The 11190-nt window shown below is 45.9% G+C and overlaps 2 protein-coding genes across 2 annotated transcripts; one reads left to right on the forward strand and one right to left on the reverse strand.

The window, feature by feature from the left end:
• Positions 1-6840, reverse strand: LOC133467660 (terminal nucleotidyltransferase 5C-like). Its single transcript, XM_061752762.1, has 2 exons — positions 6487-6840; positions 1-4527 (listed from the first exon to the last, which is right to left on the reverse strand). Exon 2 carries the CDS (start codon positions 4519-4521, stop codon positions 2428-2430), a length of 2094 nt encoding a protein of 697 aa, XP_061608746.1. The 5' UTR covers positions 4522-4527; positions 6487-6840; the 3' UTR covers positions 1-2427.
• Positions 6841-7488: 648 nt separating this feature from the next.
• On the forward strand, positions 7489-11135 carry chmp1b (charged multivesicular body protein 1B). The gene is made up of 8 exons (XM_061752780.1): positions 7489-7671; positions 8314-8411; positions 8497-8643; positions 9413-9481; positions 9840-9947; positions 10019-10062; positions 10173-10245; positions 10665-11135. The coding sequence occupies exons 1-8, from the start codon at positions 7656-7658 to the stop codon at positions 10707-10709; spliced, it is 600 nt and encodes a 199-aa protein (XP_061608764.1). The 5' UTR covers positions 7489-7655; the 3' UTR covers positions 10710-11135.
• Positions 11136-11190: the final 55 nt, after the last annotated feature.

An 11190-nucleotide genomic window follows, 5' to 3' on the forward strand; every position in this document is an offset into this window, starting at 1 on the left:
TTTTGTTTTTAATCGTCGTCGTCATCACACAAGTAGCTCAACACCGATAAATCGGGACAGAGACACTACGTCCGTGATTCTTGGGGCGATTATCACAAGAGATAGTACAATCAGTTGGAAAACCACATATTTGCACACATTATCAATTCAATATTGCATCTGAGAATCACAAGCAGGACAACACAACAGCTATCTACAGTGGCTATAAAAAGCTCACACACCCCTGTTCAAATGCTGTTCGGGCTTCGACTTGAACAGTTGGAAGTTTATTTGGGAAAAATCAGAGGCCCCGCAAATTGTGGCAGGTGTGTCCTGACTTGCATTCCAAATGACTTTCTCATGTGATTATCACAGTTCGCAAAGATTCGAATGTTTTCCAATGTAGTTCTACAGGTGATAGGTCACATCTGTGGCTTTCAAATGATTTGTCTTGGGCTCTTTTGGAATATATAGCACAGAAACCTGCCATGAACAGGGGTGTGTAGACTTTTTCTATCCACTGTGCATTTAAGTTGCGCTTCAGTCTCATATAAAGTGTGAACGACGTGCCTTTTCTTTTTCCCCCCCCCCTTTTATCTGTGTGTACTTTACAGTGAAAAACGCAGCAGCCACAACATTAGCGACGATGATTTACTGTAAAGCGCGTAATGTTTTTGTGACCCAATAAAGCAAATAAAGTGTGTCTACTTCATGTGGCTCGCGAAATGGATTTCTTCTTTTCAATTTGGCAGAAAATACATACCAAAACAGCAATGTTTCTTCACTTTTTACATGTATTACAAGCTGCTTCTTGCCATAAATTGAACAAGAGTTGTGTACCCCAATATTCGGTTGTCACTATTTCCCATGACCTAACATCGTGGCCAGTGAAGGTCGACATGATCTGTGCGCATTTAAACGCACGACATCGTAATAGATGACAAAAGATAACACGTCACGCGCACTAAAAGCTGATCACATTCTTTTAAATATAAATATAATACACAGCGAGCGAATTTCAATCATTCAGCAGTTATCTTTCAAAATAAAAGCAAAGACGCATCACAGCGTTGCGAGGCTGACGCCAGGGAGCTGATACTGACTTTAGCCACGTTCCGACAAATAACAACAACAACAACACAAATGCAAATACGCCGAACCATATTTGGCACCACAAGCCTCAAGAATCAGTAAAGGGTCAATGACTGAATTAATGAAACGTTGTAACTAAATATATAATCGATATAACATCATTATACATAAAATGGAATCGTAATAAATAGAGCAAAAAAACAAACAAAAAAGTCTCGTAATGTACTATCATCATTTTGTGGGGTTATAAGTATTTCAATCAAGATTATTCTGTGAGTTGAAAAGAGTTTTCTTAATATATGCATGCCACTGTAGACTAACGAGCCGCTTTGCAAATTTCCAGTTGATTCCCACTGAAACTGAACATTTGCAATCCTATGCACACTAAAAACCTGCACGCGTGCACATAGATCATTGTGTTACATTTCTACACGTCCAATAACGTCACATGCTGAGAGTAAAACCACATGGTAACATTCCACGAAACAGCTGCTGACCGCGTTCGGAATCGCCGTCTATCCGCTATGCCCGAGACATTTTGTGTCGTCAACAACGTTGGTCACGACGAAGTCAAATGTACAGTTGCGACCAGATGTTAACATGTCAAATTCTGTTTTAATTTGATGAGTCAACTATCTCGTCCCGTAATTCTCAAAGTGCGGTACAAGTGCCGCTAGCGGTACCTGGGCTCCCTCTAGTGGTATGTGAAAGAATCACCGAATGAAATGTTTCAACTGCATAATATTGCAGTGGATTTACCGTTTTTTTTAAAAATCTAGTACTGTACATTTTAGTAAGTAGAGTTCAGTTGTGTTTCACTTTTGGCTAGGCTTACTTAAGCATTTTGAAATGTTTTCCAACACTGCCGCTGTATTTCAGCATTGGTCTTTACGGTGGTACTTGGATTTTTTCAGGTGCTACAAAATTGAAACCACTGATCTAATCCACCATTTATCGTGATTAAGGAGGAGGGAGTGAGCGAATGATTCCGAACGTCAAAATCGTTTTGCTTCATCGATTGTTTGCGTCCCGTACGTGATGGAGAATTATTAGATGTTCTGTGTTGGGGATTGATTCAAGAAAACAAAAACCATTTTCCATACAAGCCTTCTCTGCGCTCTGTGATGCTCTCCGAACATCCACTTTGCAATTCTTTCCTTTCCAAAAGTCTCCAACATCGAAAGGCGCACATGCTTCGCCTTTGGACCGCGCTCAGTCCTGACCAAGGTGGGAAGTCAACGCATTAAGGGACGCTGTGCCTTAATGGGAGGGGTGCCTCGTGTTTTCAAAGAAAGAAAACTCGCATGAGTGCCGGAAAACTGCCTGCCCGCCTCCCAGAAGGGCACAGCGCCGTGGCTACACCAGGCCGCTTTGCACGTGCACGTGCACCGGGTAGGGGTGATAGACGAGCGAAGGCGGGGCCCGCGCGATGAAGTAGCTTCCGTAAACGGGCTCGCTCATGTAAGGCGCGGGCTGGTAGAAGCAGGTGACGTTGGCGGCGTTGGGGATGGCGTTCTGCTCTCCCAGCACCCGCAGAGCCAGGACGGTGATCATGTTGAGCGTCTGCCTCCTCTCGTGGCCCATCAGGCACACGGTGCTCTCGTCGATGACGCGCCGCAGAGTCATCAGGTAGTCGTACTTGCTGCTCTCCTCGCTGCCCGTCAAGTGGCAGTGCAGGTAGGCCTCGATCTTGCGCTGCTGCTCCTTCACGTCGGGAAAGTCGATGAAGAAGCGCGAGCACATGTACCGCTCCAAAGACTTGATCTCCGTCTCCCTGGCCGGACGGAAGTTCCTCACCAGGAGGTCGCTGTATTTGAGCAGGCCCCCTCCTCGGATCTCCTCCGGGTGGTGGGTGGCGATGAGGCGCCGCCGCAGGTGCTCCGTGGCCTGGTTAAAGTCGCCGTACATGCACTGTGCCTCCACGGCCACGCAGGAAGCCCATGAGCCCAATCCACAGCTGGGGGCGGGAGCTTCTGCACGGTCTCCCTGAGTCGCTCCTGCGCTGTCGGTGTCACGGTCTGGAGGCTTCTCGGAATGTTTGGGCTTCACGGTTGGCTCAGCGGCCCGATCGGTTTCAGGTGCAGCCTGGAGTGCGCTGGCTGCACCTGAAACATTTGCCGTGCTCCTCTGTGAGGAAGCTGTTCCATGAGCCCCGTCTTGCGGAGGAGCCTTCACCTGAGCGGGTATCTCAATGGGGGAAAACAGCTGAGTGGTCACATCCGACGCATCTGTGAGCAAAGACCATTTTTCAGGACGACAGATCAGCTTGCGGGACATTTTTCGTTGCAGTTTGGGCGAGGGGCAGAAGTCTGGGACAACCTCCGGTGACGTGCTGCAGGTTTTCTTCGCCGGGGGAGGAGAGGAGAACTCGTGATGGGACTCTTGCAGGCCGGAGTTGGCAGACTCCACTTGGACGCAATCTTGCGCCAATGACTTATTGACCGACGCTGTAATGGAGTTGCACGATTGAGAGGCCTCATCTTGAACCTGCAGCTTTAAAGATGCACACGTTGGAGAAGATGAAACCCCTGGAGATCCCTTAGAAAACTTCTCCTCGTCGTCACTTGGCTCCAAGACAATGCCCTCTTCCGATTGTACATCTACTTCCGGCTCTTCCTGTTGAGATTTAAGCTTGAAATCGACATCTTCAGACGCTAACTCCTCCTGTCCCCCACAATTTTCAGTCTCTGCACGAGGAAGCTCTTTTTTCTCAACAGCTTCACTCGGATGCGGCGTCTCTGCACAGGAAGCCGTCTCGGAGTCGACCCGAGCGACGCTCGATTGCGCGCTCGCTTCGTTTCCCCCCGGGCCGTCTTTTGCGGCCAACGTCTGAGCGTCCGAACATAACTTCCTCGCTCGTCCCCGGTCGGTCGCCCAGTAGGACTCCAGCATGCGGTCCAGAACGATCTGGAAGGAGTCCACGCTGAATTCAAACTGCCTGCGAAGGACGCTGACGAATCTCAGGCCCACCGTTTTGGCTCTGTTGTTGGACAGAGAGATGAGACTCCATCTGTCGTGCTCGTTGAACACTTTCACCATCTTTTGCACGTACGCTTCTTTCATCGTGAGGCAGGTGATCTTGCGTCTGTTGACTCCGCACGGGAGGAGGTCCCTCAGGCTGCCCAGCACCACCTCCTTGATCACCTGGAAGTCCTCTTGCCGGGGCAACTCCACTCCGAAGATGATGTCTAAGTCCCTGACGCCCAGGCCGTTGTCCCTCACCAGGACGTGGCTGGCGGTGGCGCCGTTGAGGCGGATATCCTTGACCCGGATGTTTCTTTCCACGAGCCGATCCTTCACCGCGCGGATGATGTCTTTGGCACTCACCTGCAGTGTTGGAAAATTCCCTCGCCCGTGAATGGGAATGACCTCGGTCAGGACTTGATCCAGAGCCTGGAGCTGCTCCAGGGTCAAGTTGTGGAATCGTTTCTGGGTTTGGGGCGCCGTCATGCTTGCCTGTGAACACAGGCGGCGAGAGCACACACACACACACACACACGCTGTACTTATTAAGTAGAGGTACGGGTTCTTGTGGAAGGAAAGAGCTCAGAAAAGCAGTTGTACTGATTCAAAGTCAAAATGAAAAGGACACCTTTAAAAGAATCTTTTGCTTATTAGACTCAAGTCAATAATTGTCGCAAACTACCACCAGAGGGCGACAACATCTCAGCATAAACAAAAATGGTTCGACTGTACTCTTTTTTTTTCGTTTTTTTTACATTCCTTCATTTCATTTTCTCCCGCTTATGTTGCTTTGTGCGTTTAGTTTTTAAGTGCGGTTTTAGTCCGTTTAATAATTAGTTTCATCAGTAGTTGTTGTGGTTGTTGTTTTTCTTCACAAATGATCACGTGGCCTCTTCCAGACCTTCAGACCGCACTGGAATTGTGAATTCTATTTTATTCCTATGTTTTCATCGTGAGAATCGGGACTGGTTGCTGCATAGGTTCCGGTCGACTCCCAAAAACGTTTGGCGACTCAACTCGCTTGGGGGGGAAAAAAAAGTCTTTAATAGATGATATATTTCATATTTTTCACATCTTTAATAATATTAGATTGGCATGCCTGCTCTGCCTATCTATGGAATTGAAAGTGGCAGGACAATAATGTGGTGGAAAATCCTTAAGACAATTGAATATTGACTGTTCGTTTATCCCATATGCCTTGCTCAAGGGCACCTCAAATGTAGCCAGAAATCTGGCAATTTCATTGGCTCCTTCAAAAGATTCTGGCACCGAAGAGGAAAAGAACGTCATGAGCTCTTGCCGTGTGACGTGGCGGCGATGAATCGCATCACGTGATGCATCTGCGCATACATAATGAGGTGCTTTATTTTTTTTTTTTTTTAAGTATTGGTATTATTCCTGCTGTTATGAGGCGATATTGCGGGTGAAAGGTACGCAATCGTTGTTTGTGTGATGACTCACTCGCTCGCTGTCAATTTCAGCAATCAACATTCACAACCATAACATCCATCAAGACACATTTGTCACTGGCAGGAGACAAGAGGGAGTCTATAATCTTTTCTTTTGATACTAAAGATTTTTTTTTGCACACTGTCACCATATGTCTCGGTGCTGTTTGGGTTAAATAGCACAAAAGCAATGTGAGGGGGCAATGTTTTTTTTTTTTTGGGAACATGACAATGATTGATGCGTTTTAGTGACAATATCGACTATAGATATATTTGCGAAAGTAGCAGCATCTCTAATCCATTTCCCCACGTCATTTCTGGCCAATGTATTATTCAACTCCCTGTTCTGCTGATGGAAACACAATCAGCATCCGTTTTGGAAGCTCTACAAGCTCTCTGGAGTTTGATCAAACGCGTCGAAATAAAAGTCAAAAAGTCATAAAGTGATTTCATGAGTCAATTGGAGAAGACTGTGCAGTGTTGATGTCATTTGCACTGGGCCAGGTCATGTGACGCATTTGGATAGCCTGATGATTTATTTGGTGAGCACACAGCACAGTTATGATAATATAACATGTTTGTTTTTGTTTTGGTTTGTTTTTGTTCAAGGATGTGAGTGAGTGGGGCCACAGCATCCTGGCAAATAAATCGGCTCGGTCCTGCAGCAGGACTCCGCTCCCGCACTTGGCTTTTTTTTTTTTTATATATATAGAGGTACAACACCATGAGTCATACAGCTGCTCAGTGAGGAAACTGCACTCGATGGCACAGAAACGCAACAAATAGTCCATCACAGGTTCCAATAAAGCGCAACTATGCAATACAAATAAGGCATGGATGCACAATATACATTTTGAAAGGTGACTTTTGATATTTTACTAATGTTGGTTTATAAATGACTGGAAAGCTCACTGCTACTTCTTTTTCTTTTTATTTGAGTAAGTAAAGTTATATATATATATATAAATTATTATGGAGAAACGACTGAGCAAAAGAAACTTACCTGTTTTAACGTGCCAAATTAAAACTGAAAGTATAACCACAGAAAGGCAAGATGGGGGAAAAAAAGTCACTTAAGATCTGTCCAACAGGTTGACGGGAGCTGTTTCAAAAGAGGTTAAAACGCTATCACGCACACTTTTGCCTCTCCTCAACACAGCAGCACTGTTTCCATGGCAATCGGGCGTCACGAACATTGACGGCAAATCACGACGCTCTTTCCCCCCGCAACTTGGAGCCCACTCCGAGTGTCTGAGCAAAAGTGTCGCCTGTTAAGGGGCAAAGTCAAAGTCGGACTCGGTGGACGTGTCAGTGCGCGTGCCACCGCACTGCTGGCCGAGCTGTTGCGGGGTGAAACATCGCAGCCGAGCAGAGCCGAGCCGAGCCGAGCGAGCGCGTGAGTCATCGTCTCTCCCCCGACGTCATCCGCGTGCGCTGGCCCCGCCCACGTCGGAGTCCGGCCCAATAGGAAGGGCACCGACAGCAACGGAACATTTTCTTCTGGTTATTTTCGAGGTTATGTATGGTTGTTGTTTTTTGAAATAGATGTAAATAATTCATTCACATTTTTGCTGGGAGGAGAGGGCGTCCGCCATATTGAATGTGTCAAATTTTTTCCCGTGACAAGTACTCGGTAAATAAGTAAGTAATCGGTATAAATCCCTGAATATAAAAGCAGTTCAACCTAATAACCCCTTCAGTTTGACAGCAGTGGTTTAAGAAGACAAGAGACAGCACAAGCACTTTGACAGGAACACAAGTTACTTCAGCAGGAATTCACAATATTTTATTCGTAACATGAAGTTATAATTGTTGAGTTTTAATCCCACGAGTGCTTCGGTTTTGGGTGTAAAACAGTTGCTGCATCTCCAGGCAGCGAATGACTTTACGCTTTTCCACATCAAACATGGCGGTCACTTTGACGCACAATTCTGGGCTATTTGCGAGCGATGGGTAGCTTCCTTTTTGACGTCAGATGAGGCAACGCCACGTGACGGTGACGTCAGACGTATTTCGCTGCGACACCAGGAAGTGCGGAAGACGACGACGAAAGCGGACTGAAACCAGAGACGACCGACCGACCGACCGACCGACCAGTTCACCACCGAGCCGTCAACTTTTTGAACACGTTTCGTTGGAAAACAAGTGCGTGACCGTCGAAGCGAGTGAACGATGCCCAACATGGATAGTATCCTTTTCAAAGCGTGTCTGACCAAGGCGAAGTCTTCCGGAGGTTCAAGCGCCGAACACGATTCCGGATTTCACCTGGACGGGACTCGTTGTGGTCACGTGTTCCAGACATTCAAACGTTGCTTCGCCGTCGTGTACTTCTTTATGGATTTCAAAATACGGCTTGAGGTCTGCAGGCTCAAGGCCTTGAAAAACAAAAACAAACCAAAAAACGGCTGTTTGTGTTTTGAAACCCCTCTAAGCGGAAACTCTTTCTATTTTCCCCCCACCCTTGTATTATTTTATAGTTTACTGTACAGTTTCCAGTAATCGAATTGTGAGTTTAAAATATAATGGCATATTTCACATATGTTTACAGGGTAATGTACCAATTTCAAAGTTGATTTATTGATTGAAGACCACTTGGCTTTGCCTTTATTTATCACTGGCTAGCGAGTCCTGTTAGGATATATGCTTTTATTGCTTAGTTTCAACGATTTCCGAAATGTTCGACTCCAGTTGTGCTGTGTCTGTGACGTAAAGACTTGTGAGTCTATTGAGGTTTTTTTTTTTTAAGCTCTGAGTCACACTCAGCCTGTGTCTTTCAAAAATATGTGCCGTCGTTCCTTTCTATTCTATTTTCTTTAAGCGGGCACCCTAGCGCATCTTTTCAATTTAAAATTTGCTGCCAAAGAACTGCAAAAAAACTCCAAGAAATGCGACAAAGAAGAGAAAGTGGAAAAGACTAAAGTCAAGAAAGTACGTGGCTTAACTCGCCGCCGGTTGCTCGAGTCCGCTGCCTACGGTTGACATCGGTTTTCTTTTTGTGCGTGCGTGTCTTTAGGCCATCCAGAAAGGAAACATGGACGTGGCGAGGATCCACGCGGAGAACGCCATCAGACAGAAGAACCAGTCGGTGACCTACTTGAGGATGAGCGCTCGGGTGGACGCCGTGGCCGCGAGGGTCCAAACCGCTGTCACGATGAACCGGGTACTTTGAACACAATCGACGGAAAAGCGGCAAACCGTCCATGCGCCCTTGAAAGCAAGGATTGTAATTGCAGGCAAATTGCACAAGATGCCAGTGGAGCACTTCAAACGGAAAGGATCATAAAACACCAACGCCGTACATCGAGCATTTTTGAGTTTGACTTGCGTATAAATTCACATTCACAGTAAACATTGAATTGAAGCGCAAATTTCACAGTCAATGATAACATTCATTCATTCATCTTCCGTTCCGCTTCACCTGCGTGCTGCTGGAGCCCATCCCAGCTGTCTTCGGGCGAGAGGCGGGGTACACCCTGAACTGGTCGCCAGCCGATCGCAGAGCACATAGACACAAACGACCATTTAGAGTCTTCAATCAACCTAGCACGCATGTTTTTGGCATGCGTGCTAGGTTGATTGAAGACAAATACATTGCGTTCCCAATTTTAAATGTCTAGTTTTGTTTTAATGTATGATTTTTGTAGCATCTGCGTGTGATATTTGGTTTATTTTTATACGATAAGAATAGCGGATCATTTTGAACGTTGACAAGCCAGGTTCCTAAGCGTGTTCTTACGATAGCGACTCTTTCATGACATGTAATATTATGGGTATTAAATCCTTTCCAAATCGTTGCGTGCAGTCGGCCACCGTCGGCTTGTAGATGCAACGGGTCGTTGCCCGCAAAAGGTGCTTTGTATGTTCTGTAATGTGATGGTGGTAAGCGTAGAAATGGGTTCCGTTTTCAGCAATCGTGTGCTTCTTCTCAGGTGACAAAATCCATGTCTGGAGTGGTGAGAGGCATGGATGTCACTCTCAAGTCCATGAATCTGGAGAAGGTAGGCCTTTTCATAAATATATGGAAGAATTAAATGGCTGGATAAACAAATGACAAAGAAATGAATGCTTAATTTTCAAACTGTCAGTGTTTATTATTATTATTATTGTAGTTTGCGCTTGTGTCAAACGAAACTGCATCTCATAGCGAGAGCTGTTTCTAATATTTAGCTTCATGAGAAGAGCATATGTAGCACAAAGCTTTGTTAGCGGGGGAGAAAAAAAAAAAAAAAAAAAAAAAAGCACTTTTGTGTGCGCACCATCTTGACAAATCCAAAATCCTGATTCCGAGAGGAACCTCAAATATTTCTGGGTTTACGTTGAGCTCTGTAATCATTGGATCCCTTTTTTGCGTGTCAGATTTCATCCCTCATGGACAAGTTTGAGCGGCAGTTTGAGACGCTGGACGTCCAGACAGCGCAGATTGAAGACAGCATGAGCAGCTCCACAACGCTCACCACTCCGCAGGTCCGCAACGCAACCGGCAAAAGCCTTCATTCGCCTGTGCCCGCTCACGCCGTTTGCAATGTGTGTTTCAGAACCAAGTGGATTCATTGCTGCACGAGATGGCGGACGAAGCAGGGTAACGCTCCTTGGGCAATAATCAGAACATGCGTACATTTTGTTGTCGTGTTAGTTTGATGTGATGAGCATTAAGGGGCTGCCTCATGAAGTTGGACCAACTTTGCTTAGGTTGGACCTGAACATGGAGCTCCCCCAGGGACAGATGGGCTCGGTGGGCACCAGCGTGGCCTCAGCAGAACAGGTAAAGTCGCTCGCAACCAACTCTGACCGCTTCAATTATTTTGCAACGACCACGAGCGAGTGCTCAAGAGCATGAAGGAGCTTCAGAGACACTCTGAAAAGGATTCAAGGAAAACAGTGGGATGTGCAACCGCAAATAGCTAAAAGACGCGTAGAATTGATGCCTATTCAATTGCTTTGGAATTTTTATTTTTATTTTTTTTAACCCCACAAAATTCTTAAATAAGCGGGGTTAAACCACCAAAAACGCTTTTTGGGATTGGTCCCCCCCCCCCCCGCACACACAAAAAGAGGAAAAAGGAAAGAAAAAATAAATCTGCGACGAGGTCACTTGGCGGATGCCGAACTGCGAGTGTGTGTGGGGGGTGGGGGAGATAAGTGTCCTAACGTCTGCTAACCGAGGCTCGTTGTTGTGTGAAGGACGAGCTGTCTCAAAGGCTGGCCAGACTGCGAGAACAAATATGAGGGGCGAGCGACGTCGTACCACAGAGACCCGAATAGTATCTCTCCTCTCCACCTTGCTGATTCTCTCTGTGGACCGTAGCTCCTGTTGCTTTGGTCTTTATGACAAACATATAACTTCAAGACATTGTGTAACTTCTTTGGGATTGGAACAGAAATGCTGATAATGGGAAAATGTTGTTCTAAAGCGCAATACACTGAAGAACTTGCAAACAATCAACATAATGTGGTATTTCTTTCACCACCTGTAGGCCATATAATTGCGGTGAAGAAGAGTTGCTTCGGGAAGGTCTTGTGTTACTCATGCTCTGTAACCTGTTGTTCTTGTACTGGCTTGTGAAAGATATTCCGACAATTTGTGTGGTAATCTACTGATCGTTTGCTTCGGGGGTTACACTTTGCAGATTACAATAAACTTTTATAATAATACTTGTCTTAATACATTATTCAATGCCATGTAACTATTACATTTATCCATTTATTT

This window comes from Phyllopteryx taeniolatus, chromosome 17 (assembly GCF_024500385.1).
Source record: "Phyllopteryx taeniolatus isolate TA_2022b chromosome 17, UOR_Ptae_1.2, whole genome shotgun sequence".
Taxonomy (NCBI): Eukaryota; Metazoa; Chordata; class Actinopteri; order Syngnathiformes; family Syngnathidae; genus Phyllopteryx; species Phyllopteryx taeniolatus.

Excerpts from the sequence above, each read along its gene's own strand:
- LOC133467660 (XM_061752762.1), bottom strand. The coding sequence starts at position 4,521 with ATGACGGCGCCCCAAACCCAGAAACGATTCCACAACTTGACCCTGGAG.
- chmp1b (XM_061752780.1), top strand. Across the intron at positions 8,412-8,496 it reads AAAAGACTAAAGTCAAGAAA|GCCATCCAGAAAGGAAACAT; the intron begins GTACGTGGCTTA and ends GCGTGTCTTTAG. Across the intron at positions 10,063-10,172 it reads GAGATGGCGGACGAAGCAGG|GTTGGACCTGAACATGGAGC; the intron begins GTAACGCTCCTT and ends AACTTTGCTTAG.